General features: G+C 42.7%; 1 protein-coding gene across 1 annotated transcript; it reads right to left on the bottom strand.

Annotated features, from left to right (window-relative positions):
* Window positions 1-4,028: 4,028 nt before the first annotated feature.
* On the bottom strand, window positions 4,029-21,561 carry hsd11b2 (hydroxysteroid (11-beta) dehydrogenase 2). The gene is made up of 5 exons (XM_080843764.1): window positions 20,979-21,561; window positions 10,874-11,086; window positions 7,607-7,792; window positions 6,128-6,265; window positions 4,029-5,245 (listed from the first exon to the last, which is right to left on the bottom strand). Exons 1-5 carry the CDS (start codon window positions 21,253-21,255, stop codon window positions 4,818-4,820), a joined length of 1,242 nt encoding a protein of 413 aa, XP_080699890.1. The 5' UTR covers window positions 21,256-21,561; the 3' UTR covers window positions 4,029-4,817.
* Between the last annotated feature and the right edge of the window lie 171 nt (window positions 21,562-21,732).

Here is a 21,732-nt window from a genome sequence, read left to right on the forward strand (position 1 = left end):
AGTACAAGCTCCAACAAAAAATTATATATGGTTGAAAGAGGGGATTTTGTAACCATCAGACTTATCCTATCACCTTAGGGAATGCATTTAAGAACCCTGGAGTGGCTAAGTCTCCATAATATCCTTCAGAAGAAAAAATGGGTAAAACAATGAGAACCATTGGGTGAATCAAATGGGAGCTCGCCATGTAAATCCACACAGAGCACACAAATCCACATAATTAGCCATCAGCAAATAGTATCCAATCCAACTTCTATATTTTAGGTGTGATTTGTATGCCACATTATTTGAAGCGTTCATGACTGCAATATATTCAGCGGGTGTCTACTTTCCAAAATAACTTCACTCCCCTATGATAAAAGAAGGTTTACTCTTCAACAGACTACTTAGAAGCACTCCACTCTTCCAGGAATTCTTTCCTTGTGGTCTTGGATTTGTCCCACTAAAGTGAACATGACAGATGCTTAAGTTACTTTTTTTTCTTCTGTAAACTCAGAGACCTCTATGATGTGTCTAACATGTCATGAGCTTAGATTAGCCTGAATGCCACAGAAGCAGCCATGGGTTTCATGATCATCTAACTTTGCAGGAGCTCATCACCACCTCACGTACGCAAGACCTTGGTGAGAAGAGTTCCTCGAAGTTTGATGCTGTGAAAATGTTCATATGACCCTCATGTGCTCCTTACTCTCTATCTATTTTATCCCTCAGTTTGTATTTCCTCATCAGCTTAATCGCTGGCAGGGAAAAGAACATGATGACGTGCTTCAGGAGATGAGGATCTGAAGTGCCACAAACCAGGAAGATTCTGCACTCAGGCCTTTTGACCTTCTCTTTGAGGTGGTCTGGGTTCCTTACATATCTGGTTGTTTAAGTAATCTCTGAGCTTTTCTTTCCATTGTTTCCATGACGCAATCGCCTACCCTATACCCCAAATACTTATTTGATTGTGAATTTGGCTGAAGATTTACTCTGACAGATCACTACTATCCTTAATCCACACTCCTCAAATTTGGCTTTGCTCGATACTCTGTGATGTCCTCAACACTAGTTGTGAACAGATGGAATTATTCTTGGAAAGTACCAGTCTCTGTTCATTACTACAAATATGTTGGTTTGAGAACCAGCTAAATCAACAAGTCATCTCACCTCCTTGACCCTGAACCCCATTCATAAGCCAGAGGGGCCCCACATCTACAACCCAACAGCTTTTGGGAAAGGAAATGAAAAGGCTACCCCCCCAGCCCCCCTCCCAGGAGAAATTATGAAATCTCTCACAACCCACATTTCTATGCAGACGCGTCAACTACTTTGTCACCATATGTTTTCATTCCTAGATACGGTTATGCACCCACAGCGGTTGAACATGTTCTTTCCCCCTCCTCCAGGTATTCGGCAGAGACGAGGGCCCCTTAGACTTTTGAGGTTAGTGGCTCTGTCTACAAGCACCACTCTCTTCTCCCTCCATTTTCCCAAGCTCAGTCGCTCTTTAACCCCCTACTCTCTCTTCATACTCTGAATCATCAGGACTGAATTGGAACATTGATCGTGCCATACGCAAGTGGCAATGGTCTCTGTAATAAGGTAAACAGAGCCTGGCCTGGAAGCTAGCCTGGAAGCTGCATTGATGCTTGCGCGTGGAATGATGGTTTTAAAATTACTCTTAGCAGGTCTGTTCCCTGCTTGCTTAATGCTTGGAATTTGCATAGTAATGGACTGTGAACTATGGTTGGGCATAATATTTATATGAAGGGTTTATTATGCCTAGGAAAGAAAGTCATAATATTCCCTTACCTTGTAATGCCTGGAAAACTATTTTGGCCGGTGGTGTGATTAAGTGGTAATTAAATGTTGTTATTAGGATTTTGAGTTCAGATGCTCATTGCTTTAGTTGGGGCTTTGGTTGAATACATTTGTGGTTACATTAACACAACAGAATATTTGGAGTCTTCATTTGTAAACATTCTCCAGTTGCAACTGGACCACAATACAGTTATTTGAAGGTTACAAGTTTCCTGTCATAACCTTCTCAACATTCTGAGAGAAACCCTTTGTGTTGGATTGTTTGAGAGCTGTTTCAATTACATCTGCGGAAGTGCATCAAGCTGGTACATGACTTTGGATCATCTTCAAACTCTTTTGGTTTGGCTTGACATAGTTTCAGGGGCTGCCTACATAATAACAATGTCAGTAAGACTACACAGTGCAGACATAAAAACTTTCAAATGCTCTGCAGGATAGCTACTATGATACTAGCGTCTTTTCTGTGGACTATATTTTCCCTGTGCTATCTAGCCATAACGTGAACCTTTTAACCACTTGGTCAGGCACAGGAGGGATGTATCTGTGTTCATTCCTGAAGACTTCTACAGAGTGCAACATCTCCTTTTTGAAGACTTGTAAAGACTGGGTGTTCCCTGTACTTTCTTTGAAAGTTTCCAAAAGTCAGCAAAACACCACAAAGAACAGTTTGACGGGCAAGTAAAAGGGTCTTTACTGGGGGGAACTGGTCTGTACAGGTCTGTACTGGGGTGAACTGGTCTGTACAGGTCCGTACTGGGGTGTACTGGTCTGTACCGGTCTGTACCCGTCTGTACTGGTCTGTAACGGTCTTTACTGGGGGGAACTGGTCTGTACTGGTCTGTACCGATCTGTACTGGTCTGTACCAGTCTTAACTGTGGTGTACCAGTCTGTGGTCTGTACTGTGGTGTACCTGTCTGTACTTGGGTGTACCGGTCTGTACTATTCTGTACTGGGGTGTACTGTTCTGTACTGAAGTCAACTAGTCTGTACCGGTCTGTACCGGTGTGTACTGGTACTGCTGCCACAGAAAGCGTACTCATGAGGATGACAGATCCCTTGTAACACTACAGAATCTGGTGAAGTGGGCTTACTGTCATACTTGTGCCAAGTCCGACCACAGCCTTAAACAAGAGACTGTTTTCACCCAGTTTCAAACAGGGGACATTTTGCGTGTAAAGCAAACGTGATAACCACTAGTGAACTGCCACAATCTAAGAATAACACTTTCACCCTGTAAATTTAACTCTGTAACTTTACAAAACTGAGCAAATAGAGATCTGGTTGTAACATGCATTGATATGTGCATTTTAAACTTTTTTACTCAAACAATTTTTTTTTTTAATTCATACATTTAAAATACACTTGGCACTGGTACTATTTAATATGCTTAATCGTGCACCATTTTCCTGTATCATGACTGCACTGTTTTCCAGTATTGCTAGCACTTGTATTCAAAATCAGGATTTCTTTCAGTACAGCTGATTCATCAGTTATCACCCACAGCTTAGCACTGCTTCACTAATCAAGGACATTTACATAACTCCGACAGCAGGATTGCATTGTAACATTTCTTTCTGCTCAACTAAAACAAAGTGAACTATCAAAGCAACTGGACACTAGTTCTCTCCAAAAACAATAAACTTAATTAACGAGTTTAGCATGGCTGGTAATCAAGTAACTGGCAGAGCTACATCCATATCCTTGGCCCAAGTTTCACTTTGGGGGCAATCAGAAACCCTCAGTTCCACAAATCCACAGCCAGTTCCAGGAACAGGGCTTTCAGGCTCCAGTCAGAGGGGGGGGTGCGGCAATGTTGTGAGTTAGGGTTAGCATAAGTAGAGAGCATAGGAAGGAATCTACAGTCATATGCAGCTAAATAAGTATATTACAGTGATTTTGTGTAGATTATATGTTGGAAGCAACGTTGCCACGTTCCGGTTCTATATTGTTAAGTGAAGTTGAAAGAGCTCTTGGCTAAATTAAACAAACAAAAATCTAGTTTGAAATTAGCGTCACTTCTGCCAAATGCTAATTATGACTTTGTAAGTGGTTGGCTGAGTTTGAGTATGTGGATCACAAAAGGTCAGTTGGCCTTGATGCAAGTCTCTCTTGAGCTTACAGCTCTATTGTTCTGATGCTGACTTATTGTTATTGTGAAATATTGACAGATACGTGATCATTTTGTAAAAATTCAACTTTAATACCATCTAAGAATAAACGGGGTGAACAATTTACATATTTTTTCGTCTGTTTTGTACAAAGTTCACAGTTTAATTGATTCATGAACAGGACTGGCATAAATATTCAAATTTAAAGAATAATGTAGTAGTGTGGAAAACAAACATGTAAATATAACAAAAAAACAGCCTCATAAAATATCAATTCAACGTCAAATCCAACATTTAGTATTGGGTCCTTGAAATCTAAAGCACTTCTATAGGTCTCATAAAATTGAGCTCTGTTATTTCTGGTGGATCAGCAGATCTGACACAGTGTATGAAGTTCTTACACCATGGATGCCGACACACTAACTTTATGGCAACTGTGACAAGGCAGACAGGAATATACCCAATCAGTTGCCTATTGGTGGTTCTATGAGTACACTTCACAAAAGCAAAGCCAATGCAGCCAAGGCACATCAAGTCTGTTTGCAATCTCTCTTCACTCATAAACATTGTGTTGGTTGGTTGAAAACTAAATTTTCTGCCACTAATGGTGAGAATATGGGCAAAAAAATACCAGAACCAGAATATTTCATCATGAGTCCTACAGTAGATAACACCACCTGTGGTACATATGATATACACTGTGCTAATCTTTTTTATGAACTGCGGGTGTGATGTGTACTTTTTTGGTGCAATTCAATGATCCCTTCCAAGACGACAAAATAACATTACAAAAATAACAGAAGGATGGATACAAATGCACAATATAGATAAAATGCTAAAAAGTCATAATTATGAGTGTATTACATTAGTGGTCCTATAACTTTAACGTTACAACAGACTACATCTTATTTCTCCGCTGTGATAATATTGTTGTTGTTCATACTGCTGATGTTGTTGTTGTTGTAATTTTGAGCAGGGATTTTGCTTAAACTGTTCTGCTTCCGAAGTCTTTGTGGCAGGAGCTGCTTCTTGATGAACAGCTTCTTGAGGAACAGGTCGCTGAGGCTGACAGGGAGGTACGAGTGGATAAAGTACATGAGGCCCACACCAAAGCCGGCATAGTAGCGGATCTGAGGCTGTGGCGAAATGAGCGCCTCCGCGATGGTGTTTACGACAGGGCTCAGGTCTGTCAGGGCCGTCTTCGAATGGCTGGCGAACAACTCTTTAGTCTCATGCGTGTAGTCCTCGCCATACTCCTCCAGAAGACTTGGGGAGATGTTTTGGATCATGTGCTTGTATTGCTTTTCCCAGTACTGGGTATTACTGCTTAGTCCTGAAAAACACACACACACACACACACACACAGTTCAGTGCCAGAACTTTTGGGTCAGAAATTCTACAATCCCTCACATCCTTACACATATTTATACACACTGTTCCCAAGTTTCTGTTTTAATCAGGCCTTGTATGATGACGTCAGGCAGGCAGCATGCACCAACAAAAGGAGTAAACTGGGATGACAGATTGGAGAGAGAGCGCAGGAAAGTAAACACAGATCTGGGCACACTTGATCCGGACCGTGCATATATACAATAATCCCCCAGAGGAGTTCTTGGCCCTGCTGCGCTCTTAAATAATATGTTCATAACGGTGAAAACTGCTTAAGGGGAAGACGATTTCATCCTTCCAGGATGTAAGTGACTCCGCTAAATGCTGTACACAATTATCTTTTCCTTGAGGCACACACAAGAAATCATTGTTCCTTACGCATGTGTATGATCAGCTTGTCCTTGCAGCCAATTGTATAAGACCCAAAAAAGCACCATGCAATCACTACAGTGCAAACTGTGGAGTTCACATGCTGTACAGCTGCAACTGTTCTCTACCAGGGTATGTATAGGTTACGCAAGTTCCATTTTGCTTTTACTGTTACTTCAAGAGGATCTCCTCATCTGGAGGTATTGGTGCAAGACGTCTTAGAAAATGGCCTTTTGAAGGGTGGAATAATGTGCTACTGTTGATCACAAGCTTTGTCACCTTTTGACGATGTCAGACCCTGTCATCCTCATACACCTCCCAACTACTGTGAGGTTACTCTAAAATATTCCTTTCTAGCATTTTTGAGGCTATGGACCAGTATACTTAATATTCTGCCACCCCTTACACCTCCCCCCTCCCCACACCCAACACCTCTCTCAGGTAGTCAGTCTCTCACCTGTGCGGAAGGCTGCTGGCAGGATGGTTGACACCTTCACCCCCCAGGGCTCCAGCTCGTGCCTCAGTGTGTTGATGAAGAGGTTCAGTGCAGCCTTGGAAGCTCCGTAGGCTGCCAAGCATGGGAAGGGCTGATCTCCTGTAGGACACACAGACCAATAACAGTGTTTAGTCATCACCCAGCGACTCCTGACTATGGGCCTTTTATGGAGTGTGTCTAAGGTGATAAAAAGGAGATGAACTGTACAGTTGGCTCAACATTTATAATTACTGCTCATTTCTCTACTGTACAATTGGGTCCCTGTGTGCAAGTGCTGGCGGGGTAGTACAATTTTTGCAGGTTCTGCCTGAATAGTCGTTGTTCACTATTTTGATTTGAGGTTTGCTAACTCAGGCATGTCACAGGAATGTCATGTAAACATTGATACATTTTGAACATTTTACTGATGATGTTTTGAAGATTATGTCGTAGTGGTTAGTAATTTGGGCATTGTGGTGTGAAGGGTGCGAATTCCTCCAATGAGCAGTAAGCTAGTAGGACACGGTGTGATGCAAACCTTTCATTCACAAGCATGCCCTTTTGTGTCTGCAGCACAGGACTGCTCACTGCACACATGCTTCAATGCTTTCCCATTTACGCTTCACTGGGAAAGCTAACAACGGAACATTTAGAGGCGATTGCCACGACGGCCATAAAAACGAGCGCCATAAAAAAAAGTATGTAACAAGTGCAGGAATCTCCATACCACTGTAAAGAACTGGCAGCGTTGTTTGGGCTGTGCATAAGGAAAAGTTCTTACAGGCATAATAGGGGCCCCTTTGTTAGAGAGGGGGCTTTGCCCTGCCTTGGCTGTAAAAAGATGGTGGTAGAAGAGGAGGGCAATAAGGTAAGAGGAGGGGTGCCGGGGAGGAAGCCACTGAAGCCTCTGGGGTTGATGGCAGATTGAGACTGTTTATAAACGTGCGGTTTTGCCGGGAGCCGTGCAGAAAAAAAAGCTCTCATGCACACCATTGAAGCTTAACCGCTGACAAGTTTAAAAGCTCTGGTGAAAGGTAAATACAATTTCAAACATTTAAATGAAACAAAAAAAAAACTAGGCCACCTGGAAGATAAGCCACCTTCCAGTTAATTGTCTCTTTTACTGTTTTTATTGTCTATGAAGAGTTACAAAAAGTTAAAGCCTGATGCCAGAAAAAGATTATGGTTGTTAAATAAACACCCATGGACTGAAAACGCTACCAAATTTCAATTGAGGCATGTTTACAGTGTTTTATCGGTTAATACACTGCAGCACTGTTGCTCAATACAAAAGATATCTACTGCTTTCCAGATTACTCAGAAAGACTCACTGCAGCCAACACAGTTGAACAAATGAGAGCCTTGAAAGCATTATTTCAAAGTCAGAAAAAAAAATCGTTGTGATAACAGATCTACTGAAAGTACTGCGGAAGTGTTTGTGTGTGTGTGGGGGGGGGGTACCTGAGGGGCTGGAGATGCTCACGATCCTGCCTTTAGCTTGCCGCAGCAATGGGAGGAAGGCCTTGGTGACACTCAGTGTCCCAAAGAAGTTCACCTCCATGCAGCCCCTGTAGTTGGACATGAGCGAGAGCTCGGCATCACCAAAGTTGACACACACTCCAGCATTGTTCACCAAACCCCACAGACCTAAGGTGAAACATGGAGACAAAAACACTTCAATTCACTTTTGGAACTTCCATAACCACACTTCTTTCCAACCAGAGAACTATATTCCACCTATCCAACATTACTGTCACATTGTTTCAGAGGCATTTCCATCTAATGACCACAGAGGGGCTCTCTTTTTCACGCCAGTATTACACCACACCAAGAATCAATGTCATAAGTGAAAAGTGTATAGGAGGAATGGATGTGGCTGATAGATGAAAAAAATCTGAGATAGGCCTTTGGCTTCATTTTTCCTCTGACCCCAGACGTTCAGCAAGCTGTAGCTTTCAGTAGACATAGCTACGACCGGTATTGCACAACATACAGTACACGTTTCAACTGAAACAAGCAAAGCGGTTAGTAATCCATCCAGCATGTCTCTCCATGATCAGATTGTTTATAGACATCTGGAAACTCACAGAGATACGTGTGATGGTAAGGAGATCAAGAAACAGAGAAAAAAGGACAGAAAATGGAGACAGACAGAGGGAGATAGATAGAGTACATGTGAGGTGCCATAGGGTGTTAATACGGGTGTAATTTTATGTAAACAACAAATTTGATCTAATTATCTATTTTTAAAATATCAGTTAGCTAATGAACTTCTTTTTGAATTATTATTTGTGCCATCAGTCACCAGGAATAAAAGAACAATGATTTACAGTCATGGTCAGAGTTTGGAATACATCAGAGCAAGCTGTTAACTCGCTAGTTAGTGAGCTAAATGAGCTTAAATGCCATCCACTTCACTTACTGTGTATATAGATGCTTATGTGGGTGTTTTGTTTCTGTTTTTATTTTTTATATACATTTTATTGTCAACTAATTGTATAGCAATTTGGTCAACATGAGTTGTTTTTAAATGGGCTTTGTAGATAAATTTGACTTTGACTTTCCTTGCATGGCTACAGTGCACCCAAATGAAAGAATTTCCCATAGTCTAATAGAGTTTACATGGTTAAGGCTCTAATAGCCCACTCTCTCTTTAAGTTTCTGTAGTTTTAAATTGGGATGCTACCAGATCCGATCAACAAATGTTAAAGCATGTAAATGTGTCTAATTGAAGGTGTGGGTAGCTAGAAATGTTAGGTTTGAACAGTGGTGTGGTTTGTGTACGCAAACACAGACATGCTCCTACTCACGTCTCTCAGCCCTGTACATGACAGTCTTCCTTAAGATGTTTTAGCAGTCACAGCATGAACTGCTATCAAGGGAAATCAGTGCTGCCTTAAATCCTTTGTTAAGGTTGGATCATATCAAGACAGAGGGAGGAGAGGAAGAGATGGAACAGCATGAGAGAGCATTCCTTTCGTATCTGAAGAGAGGGATTAAGTGTGTATCATAGGCATGGTCCTTGTGGTGGGTGAGTAGCAAGAAGAATGTTATTAGTAATTACAAAGATTGTGGCCTTTTGCAAACGACATATATAGTATATGTATACACGTGTATCTATATACTGTATATGTTTTATTTTGTATTTTGTATACACTATCACAGAAAAGAGAATAAAGATGAAATGGGATAGAAATGTGTTTTGCAACAGCGTTTGCTAGTAAGCAAATGGCCGGTCTGCATATTTCACGTGACGTTTCCCAGGTTTCTCATTTGGTTTAAGTCTCTTTATTGAATTTTTCGACCAAGCTTGTCAACCAGCTCTTTAATCTGTCAGTTTAATAAGTACCACATTGGACATGTCAGATTGTATCGAGCTGTAAAGGGCACAAACGACCCAGCCTGTAAACCTGCCAGGCTCAGTCCTGGTACATTTCCATCCGAGTGCTTAATTAAGGGCCTTCTTGTGTTTTCCACCCACATCATATAACGTAAAGCAGGTGCCATGTCCAAGTCTGTTGAAGGTAAAGCTTCTTATTTGAGCTTGAAAGGAATGCCTACATTGACTATTGTGGACCCTGCTACCTGGGAACTGTACTCACCAGGGAGGGAGCAAAAGCTCAAACTTATCTCCAGTTTCTCTGGCTCTGTGACCATAGGTCGCAAGAGATGAAAGAAGGGGGCATTTAGTGTTTTGTTTATGACTAGTGAAACATAACACTGCTGAGGTGTGTTTACATTTGCCTGGTGGTTGCATAGACGGCCCACCATTTCTCACATAAAAAAAGCCCTTTGTCCTTATTTGAATCCCGCTCTTAAAGTACTTTTCCCCCTCCCTTTTTCATTTCTTTGGCACCTGGCTTCGTTGAGCATGCTGTTTCAAAATAAAGCGCTTGAACGTCAGCCAAGCCACACAAACACACACACACTCACAAGCAAGAAAGTAAATGAGTGTGTGAATGACCTTCCAACAAACTCCTAATATTACAACCTGGTCGCGCTGCGTATCCTTAAGTGACTCCTAAAAGTAAACACCAGCACCACCACAAGGATTTGCCTTATTTGTCTTTGAGGTACACAGCTGTTCTCTGGACTGTGCTGGATGCTTGGGTGTTAACTTGCACTCTTTGGAACAGGCATTAGAGAGTAAAGTTACTCATGAACTGAGGTTGAATGGTCAAGTTTGTGAGTCTGTGTGTAGTTGTAGTAGAAGGGTGTGTGTGTGTGTGTGAGAGAGAGAGAGACAGAGAGAGAGAGAGAGAGAGAGAGAGAGAGAGAGAGTGAGAGAAAGAGAGTTTGTTTATTTGTTTTGTGTGTGTGTGTGTGTGTGTGTGTGTGACAGAGAGAGAACAAGAGAGAGAGAGTTTGTTTATTTGTGTGTGTGTAATTGAGCTTGTGTTTGTGCTCGTGTATAACATACATGGCTGTGTGTGTGCGTGTGTATGTGTCTATCTCTGTGTGTGTGTGTGTGTGTGAATGTGTTTGTCTGTGTGTGTGTGTGTGTGTGTGTGTGTGTGTGTGTGTTTGTGAGTATGTGTGTGTGTGTGTGTGTGTGTGTATGTGTGTGTGTGTGTGTGTGTGTGTGTGTGTGTGTGTGTTTGTGTGTGTGTGTGTGTGTGTGTGTGTGTGTGTGTGTGTGTGTGTGTGTGTGTGTGTGTGTGTGTGTGTGTGTGTGTGTGTGTCTGTGTGTCTGTGTGTGTCTGTGTGTGTCTGTGTGTGTTGGCTTACCTCTCATGCCCAGCCTGGCCTTGGTGTCAAGTAGGGCCTGTTGGACATCTTCGGGTCTGGTGATGTCCACCTGCAGAACTGTGAGTCGAGGTGAGCAAGTGCGCCGGAGCTCCTCTGCCCCCTCCCCAGCCAGGTCAAGCACTGTGGCAAACACCTCAAAGCCCAGTGCATCCAGATACTTAGCTGAAGCATTCCCAAAGCCTGTGTCGCAACCTGAGAGAGTGAAGGAGAGAGAGTGTGAGAGAAAGAGAGAGAGAAAGAGAGAGAGAGAGAGAGAGAGAGAGAGAGAGAGAGAGAGAGAGAGAGAGGTTAGCATTCCACAACACTGGCATCTGACCCCCCACTGTAGTCACAATGACCTGCATAAGACTGCTGAAGTCTGGGTCAGTCATTCTGAAGTGCACTGTGTTTGTGGTACAGTGAACTATTGACATGGCAAAACCAACTACATGGCGGTTCTGAAGTTAAATTCATTAAATTGAAATCATTATTGTGCAAGATTCTTAGAATGCCCACATACACTGCTCATTAACAGGTTCCATCTGGAGATATCTCATAAAATCTTTGCCCTCATCACCTGCGCCTAAAAAGGAATGTCCTGCAAGGTCAATGACTTTTTATCTACCATCAAGGAAACAAATAAAAAGCATGCCAACACCAAGCTATTTAAATGCCCTGGCATAAAAGAACAGTCACACAGACAATACAAAACTGAGATTATACAGGCACCATCACAAAAGATAAATGTGTCAACAGTGGTGGACCTTAAACCCATTCAAACAAAGACATAGCTGCCCAGACTCTTCCTCTCTCCTGGGTCTGATGAAATACAAGAGTTAAAAGAACTTTCTGGATTGCCACTGTATAAATTAATACAAGAAATATGTGTGGTATGAAAATATGAGTATCAGTGAATAAATTACGTTGACTTTGGAATACTTAAATGTTCATATTTTAAACCAAACACCATTCCTCACCATTAACTCTTTTGAATATAAATTCACTTGTGACATTTTTATCTTCTGCTAATTATTTCACTCCCATTTGAAAGACCACAAGACTTGTGATGCTGTCGTTTGTGTGTGTGAGTGTGTGTCGTCCAGCACATAAGGAGAGGTTTATTGGGCCCGTGTGCACATCACAGATTTTTTTTACCATATGTCAGACCCCTTCACTTGTACTAGTGCACCACATGAACTTATGGTGTGAACTTTACCCTGAATTGTGTGTGTGTGTGTGTGTGTGTGTGTGTGTGTGTGTGTGTGTGTGTGTGTGTGTGTGTGGGAGCCACACTGTACAAAGAGTGACTGTTGTTATCATAAAGACACCTTCATAATCCCTCCCACCCCCCTGCCCTCCTCCCTCTAGGCCATCCCTTGCTTGTGGAGACTCTTTCACCAGAGCCCAGGGTACGCTGAGGACACTTCCAGCCAGAGAACGGCAGGCAGGCCTCCGCTGAACGCGGTATCTGCACAGCTGTGCTAAGCATTCTCACACATGCGTGCCAGGAAGTAAAGGAGGAGAGGGCCTGTTCGACAGCCACCCCTATAAGGCCCCACAACGCCAGAAAAACAAGAGCTCCCCAAAACTAAAGAATAGATTCTCTTCAATCGGATTAACACTTGAGGATTAGTCGCGAAGAGTTTCAGTTGAAGTTGCGCGTATCAGTTGAAGTATCAACGACTGTTTTCCTTCATGTAATCCTGAGCCGTGCTGCCATTGTGTCACTGATGCCTTTAATAGGCATCGGAACGTTCTCTTATCAAGTCAATCGTTTGTCTCCTGCATGTTGCCAGCTATAAATCTTCTTGTCCCAATGACATGACATGCCAAGAGTGTGGTTACGTAAGAGCAGGCACATCAGAGGATATTTTAGGTGGATGGCTTCATGGCAAGAATGTTCTCTGAATGAGGCTGGAGAGGTTCCAGGGTCACAGAACAAAAGTGCAAACCCGATGCCTAAATTACCTCCAGGCAGGTGTTAATGGCCAAATAAAGCCATTTGTGTGTGTGCTGCTGTTTATTATTTCACAGCGAATGTGTGATCAGCTTTCCTTACAGGAGGTATGGAATCGTGCAAACACATGAACATGATACACAAACATACACATGCACACATACACACACACACACACACACACACACACACACACACACACACACTCACACACACACACACACATGTAAATATGCACACAACAAGAACACATTTTTCAATATGCATGCACACATGGGCACATACACATAAAGTGTCATAAGCACGCACTCAGTGACTAGTATGAACCCCACAAACTTTTCTGAGGTCAGAAGCTCTACATTAAAGTCCAGCACATAAACCACCTCCTCTGACCCTGTAGTATGTAGTAAAAAGCAGATCCCCTCAGCATCTGTGTGTGTGTGTGCGTGTGCATGCATTTTCATGTTTCATCAGAGAGAGGAGCGGTCCTGGCTTTTTCAGGACATGTAGAGTTTGGCTCGTTGGCTCAGTCACCGGAGCTGTGCTGACCAGTGTAAGTGGGGACAAGGAAAGCAATGGGTTGTAACACGGTGTTCTGTTGCAACCCAGTTTTTCTTAGGACACTTGGAAACATTATATCTGTGAAAGTTCAAGAGGAATCGGCTTTCCGAGGGGAGCGCCTGGAATGCCTCTTATGCAACCAACCAATGCCGAAAGAGTCCTGGACAGGAAAACAAACACAAGACCTTACACCGATCAGCCGGGCTACTCGGGGAAGATCAGTGTCAACAGCAGACTTGCACATGTACGTGCGCGCAGGCACACACACACACACACACACACACCCTTAGCGCGAACATCACACACACTCTCAAATACGTGTGCTGGACAGAGACATGAATGATAGTAGATCTCACATGCGACACATATGGTTGACTGAGTTGAAGGAGGCGTGTTAGGATATTAATGTCTTACCCAGCGATCCAACCACACTCCCCCCCCCCTATTTCTGAGCAAGACATATAAATTTACCCCCCGTGCCTCCTGTTGATTTAAATCTGCCAGCCACATTTTCTCCAGGTCTGTTCGGACTGTTCCAGAAGCAGCCTGCCTGGTTCGCAGAACACACGCCCCACATGTATGAGGGCGATCAAAGGTCTCTACACTCAGTCAGGATATCATTAAGACAACCAAATGCACCATTTGTCAAAGGAAATGGCCATACAGGCTATCTTCGATTGTCCTGTAAAACTCAATAACCACAGGTGAAAGTGGATGCATGATTGTATATTGGCTTCCCGTTCTAATTTCGGTTTTATCTATAGTGCAAACACATCATTTTATGTAAAGCCCATGAACACACAAGAAAAAGAGGTCTTCTGTGTAATCTAAAAAGTTCAATCAAGCGAGCACTAATGGTGAGGCTAGTCTTCATGGCAGATATAAGCCACATGGATGCAGCAGAGAGCAAGAGCAAATCGTCTGGGGGTCTTTTGCTAGATATGGAATATAGGAAACAACTTTCAAAAATGGACTTCAATGACAAAATCATAAATGACTTTCTATTTCAATCTAATCATTACAAAACCATGAACCATGTCATCAGATTGTATAAGTCCCACACATACAGACCAAAATTCATTACTGAACATGTTACATAAAAAATACAGTTTTCTGTACTATGTCACTAATGGGATTGTACTTAAGCTTGTATTTACTTTTCCTCTTGTGCAATATTTGATAGAGATTCAAATGGAGACAAATGTCAAAAAGCGTGAGAGAGGGGTAACAGGGTATTGCTTGCCTTTATAAAATTGCACCAACATATGGGTACACTGGATTCTACGCAGGTCCAATTATTATTTATAACTATGAAGCAGGAAGCCAAAGAGATGGATCAAATGTGCCACATTTTTCTACATATCATACTAAACTACCTCTATATTTTTGTATCCTCTGAGAAATCTAAGCTGCCCCAGTCCATTACCTGACATGCACTGGAAGTGTGGTAATATGAGGAGCTGGGTTGTGAAAACCAATAGGGGGACAGGATGTCCTAACATGCCTCAAAGGTCCCTTAAGAACACAGCACATTTTCACATTTCCTTCTCATCGATTTGACAGAGATACCCCTGGAACAGACTTGATCTAAAACTTGACCTTTAAGAAAACGGGTTCAACGGCATTTTTACCTCATCTTGGGGCAATCCTCAAACCATTACCCTGAAAATATGGCACTTCCTATTGTGGATTTTTAGTTTTTTTTTTATAAAATGTTTTTGAGCAAGCTCATTTGTCACAGGTCTCCCTGTGCGGTTTTCTAAGTGTTGCTTGCGATGTTTGTGGTGCATTTGCCAAAGCAGACAGACAGAAAAGGAGAGTAAGCACTTGGCTCTGTAAAACTAATCTGTGTTGTCTAGAAATTGCCCACTCAGCCAACCCTGTGACCATAACCTAAATCCTCAAAGGAATTTAACAGGTTTTGTAAGAGGTTTAAAGTTTTTGTTCAGCATTTCAGCCTTTTTAAAATTTCTAGTTAGGGACTTAAAGCAGCTTTGGGAAAAGCCTCATCAGAGCTGTGTGTTCGAAATCTCCAACACCTTGATATGCATAGATATGCATACAATTAAGATGAGGCAATTTATACCATGAACCATGTCAACAAATGGTACAAGCACCACAGATACAGACCCAAGATTATAATCGAAAATGTTACATGAAAAATACTTATTTCTGTATTGTGTCACTGATTGGAATGTAGTGTATTTGTATGTGGATCTTGTGTATTTTTTTTAATCAGTAATCTATGTTTCATGGGTTAATCAAATTAAGCAAAGGCAATTTATACAACAGTTCCCTTACTGACTAATAGAGTATGAAATTACCAAATCTGCAAACTACGTTTTCTTTTGTTTATGAGAATTTTTGTTGATTTATTTTCCATCCCCCAAAATATTTCCATTAAGTGTTGTTGCCAAGCAGTTGAGTCAGAGACACTATTTGTGCATGTTCATTTGTGATTTATGTATGTGATTTATGTATGTACTGTATGTCTGTAGGATTAATAAAGTATCCATCTATCTATCTATCTATCTATCTATCTATCTATCTATCTATCTTGCACCCTCACCTGTCTCCACATTGTGTGCTCATTTATACATTCTCTCTTCTCCATTTGCTCTCTTTCCAAACTCTAAAACAGCAAAGTGTAACATTATAACATCACTGCCTACCATTCTGCTCTCTCGCTCTAAATGAATGAAACGTTGACGTTGTACATTTCAATATTTAAAGAATTTGGGGATCTTTGGGTTCTTCTGAAGTCGGCAGCATTGCTTACGATTTAGCCGGAAGGGATGCACAACATGACCACTGCAGCACAAACTATTCATCCAATGTATGTCTGAGGCTACGCAACAGTCTCTCACCCGGACGTGCCATTAGCGCACCCCCAACACACACACACCCCTAAGTACCCAGCAGCCACAACAAGGTCCCTGTGGCATTGGGAAGATGATCAGGTCACCATCAGCACCACCACAAGCCCTGGCAACAGCGGAGGCCCGTGGACCATTGGAAGTCGAGGGTCCTGATCTTGGGGGTCTGAGAGGCGATGAGGTGGACCCTCAGGCTGGTGGCAGCTGCAATGCAGTGGTCCCACCGGCTGGCAGTGGTGGCTCCTCTGGTTGGCAGTGGCGGCATGATGGCCCATCTGGCTGATGATGTTGACAGACCCTCGGGCTACGTAGTAGTCCCTCTGCGGGACCCTCAGGTAGGGTTCCTGGGTGGACCAGCAAACAGTGGGCACTATGTCAGGGTCTGTGGTATGTCAGGCAGGTGTGCTTCTGGAGCCACTTGGGGCTGGAGCACAGAAGTGAAGGTCGGCCACATAGACACCCAGTCTCTACCCTTCACTCTTGCAGCAGCCAACCAGCCTGTCCTTGGCGTTGTCAGCGAAGATCTGTCAGCCGACCCAGGGCTGCTGCGCTCTCTCGACCTGGACCACTCCACTGGCTGGAGATCAGTGAAAATTTGCAGGGCCTTCCAGGGCGAGGATGACCTGGACGTCCATCTTCTCCACCAACCATGCATTGAATTGGGCCACCAGTTGTACCTGAATGAGGTACGTCTTGGGTAGCCCCTTGCCCTTTAAGTGAAGCAGCATCATCGCTCCCCACCGAGGACCTCCTGTCTGTGGAGTCAGCTCCTGGGTGAGCCATGAAAGAGGCAGTAGCTGGTCCAGCATCGCTTGGTCCACTGGCAGCTCCAGGCGGGCCTGGTACGCTGCTGCAATCGGCCCAGTGCTTCCTTGGTAGCCTCAACGGCTACCCTTTGGCAAGCCTGGAGTGGGGACATGGCCTTGGTTAGCTTCAACAAGGCTCTTGAAATATAAGCCTTTTGGCTGTGCCCTCTCCTGCATGATGACCTCCTCAATCTTCTCTAGTGTCGTCATCTCCAGCATTTCTGTCACCAGTCTAACATCTTTCAACCAGTTTCTTGTCCACCCATTACCTCACCCCCGACACACTACAGTACACACGGAGTGGCCACTAGCAGTGAACAAGCTGAGTGAGGTTGTTCCAGGTTATCCTCACTTAAGGAATGCTTCTTGGATTATTAGGAATTAATAAATCATTCTACCATTAATGCAACTGTTCGATCTGACTGTTGTGTAATAAAGCACATATAAGAAAATAAAGAAATAAGAAATAAACAATAAGTCTGTTGCGCTGCTAGAGTCTAATGACAAACACTTAACAGTTTCAGCTTTGAGGATTTGCTTTTTCATGTGATTGTTATTTTTTCCAGAGCCAAGTCCTGGCAGCCTATTACTGTGGATTTTGGAGTTTTGTAGCACTGCCAACTCAGTCCTAAAGCGGAGAAGCATGCAAAACGGTTGTGGGGCTCAAGACCAGTTACCATGCTAATTTTTCATGGCCCCCCCCCCCCCCATTAATTAGCTAACCTTGAATATTTTAGCATTTTAAATATAATTTGTTAATTTTTTTTTTCTTATTATTATTTTAACTACAGCTATTTTTTACTTCTTGCTGGATGATCAATTCATACAATGTTCGTATTAGGCAAATATTTGTTGGATTAATAATTAGGCTAGATATCCCTTCTATATAGGCTAAACAGTAGGCCCTGACCATATTATACAAGTACAAAGTAGGTTAGAAACTCATCACCAAATCGGTTCCTTATAGGCTACTATGCTGTAAGAGCTGGTTGTTTAGTGTACTTTTTCATTTTTTTCACCCTCAACCCGCACCCCCCTTGTTATAACTCCGCGCTCCGTTTCGGAAACCACTGCACTAGACGATCTTTAAGTGGCTTAGTGGGTCAACGTGATTTCAGTCTAAAAGCATTCTGGCCAAAGCCGGGGCCTTATGCGCCATCAGACACCTTTCTTTTTATATTTGACACTGCCAAAGAGATCAGTGCTGAATGTTCTCACTCAACCTTGCATCACATGTTCTAAGTGAAAACATTAATTTAATGGATTATTTTATTGAATAAATTAAGTAAATAAGTTACTCAAGTATGAGCATGGTTTAATTCCTGCTAAGCCCTGTCATTTTAGTTATGATTTAGTGTCAGCAATACAAAGTTATAAAGACAGGGGCTATTGGACTGGCTTGGCTCTGACCATAACTGAGCTCAGTTTTTGCTTAGATGTAGTCTGGAGGCTTTGACATAAGAAGAGGAGTTTTGAGTTCCAGGTTTTCCATCGTGCCAGTGAATTAAGGCAATTATCCTAGCTGAGGTGATTACATCACAAAGTAGCATCGTGTCTTATAGTCTGAGTCAAAAGAAGAGAGTAGTTGGATGAAGGCTGATCTAATCATTTACGATTTAAATCTGTTAGTCAAAACAATGGAAGAATAATATTGTTACTGTTTGACTGACTTTGTCACCTGTAGGAGAAGTAAGGCAACAGAGCCATGGTTCCAAAATCCAGGTAAGGCACCCTAATAATTAATGTCATTCATTTTAAGCATCTCTAGATGTGTGTCTGATCCACGTGTGGGATTTTCTGTAGGCAAAGATCAATACTATAGGCTTGAAAGTCTTATAAGCGGTGATTTGGCTGTACTTGTTTATATAACCTGCGTTGTGTAGAGAAGCACAATCCTGACTTAAAGTTATAACCTCAGGCATGGGAGGCAGCCTTGCTAGCAAGAAGGCTAGGACACACGGTGCTAGCATCTGTTGCTAACACGTGTCTTAAGGTGCCGTGAGAGCAGTTTACTCACTGCATAGCACTGAATCCCCTTGCTACCGTTACACTCAACCCCCTTAGCCTCACTCCAAATCCAGGTCTCGGCACCACTGTAACAGGAGTGGTTGCTGCTGGATGGTAAATTGACTGATGGCAACAACTAGTGAATGATTTGCAATCATGGGGGCGAGAGCTGGTAAAATTGGTAAAATAATCACCACAATGAATAAAGGAAGACATACAGGCCTGAAACAAAACACTCCAAATCTGATGGATGCATGCCAAGGCCATGGAGATAAGTAATGGGTTGAGTCTACAACTACAATTATATGAGTCAACATAGTAAGGTACTTCCCAGCATAACCTAGATTACAAATTCTATCTCTTAGATAAGATCAAATAATGTTTTATTAGGGACGGATGTGATTCATTTTGCTCTTCAGTTTCTTCACAAGCCTGACAAAAACAAAAGACGGTTACTTGCCCTGTTATTATTAAACCACTCATAAACATGACTGCAGCTAATCGTTGTGGTGTGTGTCTTCACTTTGCCATCACACCTTTTATGCGTGGAACCTCACTAAAACCACCACAACTGAAATAGCTAGATGTATTAACAGGACAACATTTACATTTATTCCTTTGGCATGTCACTTTTATCCAAAGCAACTTATGATTTAGGATTAACAATCTACCTCAGCTCCCTCCCCAATGTACTCTACCCCACCCCACCAAACCCTCAACCCCCAGTCGCACTCCCAAGCTCTGCACAGCCGCTTAACATGCCAAATCATTAATATCCAAGGATTTGTTTTGAGGTGTTTGGGGTGGATTTCAGGTTTGGTGGGGGGAACAAGACAGTTTTATAGTCATGGATCGAAAGACAAGCGTACAAAAGCGTACAGCTGAGGTGGATGAGACTGCAGATGAAGTGCTGGACTTCTTAAACGTCTTTGCCAAATAAATCGTCACTATTGCTGTTATCCATGGCTAACCTTGGCATAGTATTGATGAAACAAGAGTTAAGTAGCGAACTGCTGGTGATGGGAGGATTTCATGCCAAAACATTTTTTACAAGGGAAAAGATTTTGGGTCTCAAGAGCACCATGAAGTTGAAGGCAGAACTCAAGTCATTCAGAAATTATGTTACCAGCACTAAGACCCATTTGCATTACACAAAAGATACATATTGGAGCTATTATATATGTGTACGTGTATACAATGAAAAATTATTCACAACGTATTTGTACATGTTTCCAGGATTCGAAGATTATTTAGTCTGCGAGTAGCAGATTAACTCTAAGTGGACCAAGGAACAAATCAACATGGAACACTTTCTCGCATCTATTCATAATCCCTTAGTTCAAAACTAAACAACAGCAAAGAGCAACACTGGAAATGCAAAAAGCATGCATAGTCGCAGCTCCAAAATCCTTCCCATGACTGGTGCACAGTAATATACCTACACCATGCAAATACTACACACCGTGACGTTTCTGATGTTCAGACAATAATGAAAATTATATTCTTATCAGGTTTTCCTGTCCTACAAAATGTCAGATGGGAGCATATCTAATCACAAAGGCAATTCCTCTTAGACTGAGGTGGGATAAGAACACTTCTGAGAGAGAATACTGAACATTTTATTTAGGTAATACACATACATGCCTTTTGTTTGATGAGTGATATTGAAACATGTTCTATATTAATGTTTAGTGTTCTTATCAGTAAAGGTAAGAGGACAAAGTAGTAGAAGAAGAGGGGAAGAGAAATTAAGAAATTAACAAATAAACATAAAAAAGGAACATACAAAAGGCTTAAAGACATGAGAGGTAATATTCACAAACAGGTAGAGGTTCTCTTTTCCCCTCTGACATAACACTACCAGCACCGTCACCTCCAGCAGAGGCTTATGCTCTTACCTGTGATAAGGACAGCCTTTCCCTCAGTTGGCAGGCTGGCGTCCAGGGTTGCCTGCCTGGAGGAGTAGAGGCAGCAGGCAGCGCACAGCCCTGCCAGCACCAGGAAGGCAGGCATGCAGAGGGCACACAGCCTCTCCAGCAGCACAGTGGCGGCCAGCCAGGCCACCAGCGACGGTATGGCACTGATGTGGGACGCCAAGGTCTTCTTCACCACGCCGCCGACAAACACCGACATCACTCCCATGTAAATCCAGAAGGATAATGCATAGTCTTCCATTGTGGCTAGAGCACAGGAGTGGGGGGTAGTCTCTAAGCAGTGTCTCTTTGTATGTATGCTTCTCTTTTTCTGCCTTCTCCCTCTCTTTCTCTCTCTCTTCACCTCACTGTCTCTCCGTCCTTTAGTTACACTTGCCCTTGTCTTCCTTTAACAGTAAAGATCTAACTTACAAATGAGCAACCATGTGCCTCCTGAGTGTTCTTGTTGCAGACGCACAAGGAAGCATGCAAGCTCTGACACACACACTTTCAGCACCACATATAAACACACACACACACACACACACACTCTTAATACACAGACGGACAGAGTGAGAGCCAGTGAATGGGCTCCGCTCACTGTGTATATATAGAGCACAGTGCTGGAGAGGGGAGGGACTACACCAAAGGAGATCTAATCTGTATCCAATGGCCAAAGTTTTACAGCAGTTAAAGGCCCCCCCCCCCCCCACCCCCCTGTCTTTCTTTCTCTTCACAC

This window comes from Sprattus sprattus (genome assembly GCF_963457725.1).
Source record: "Sprattus sprattus genome assembly, chromosome: 8".
NCBI classification, from domain to species: domain Eukaryota; kingdom Metazoa; phylum Chordata; class Actinopteri; order Clupeiformes; family Clupeidae; genus Sprattus; species Sprattus sprattus.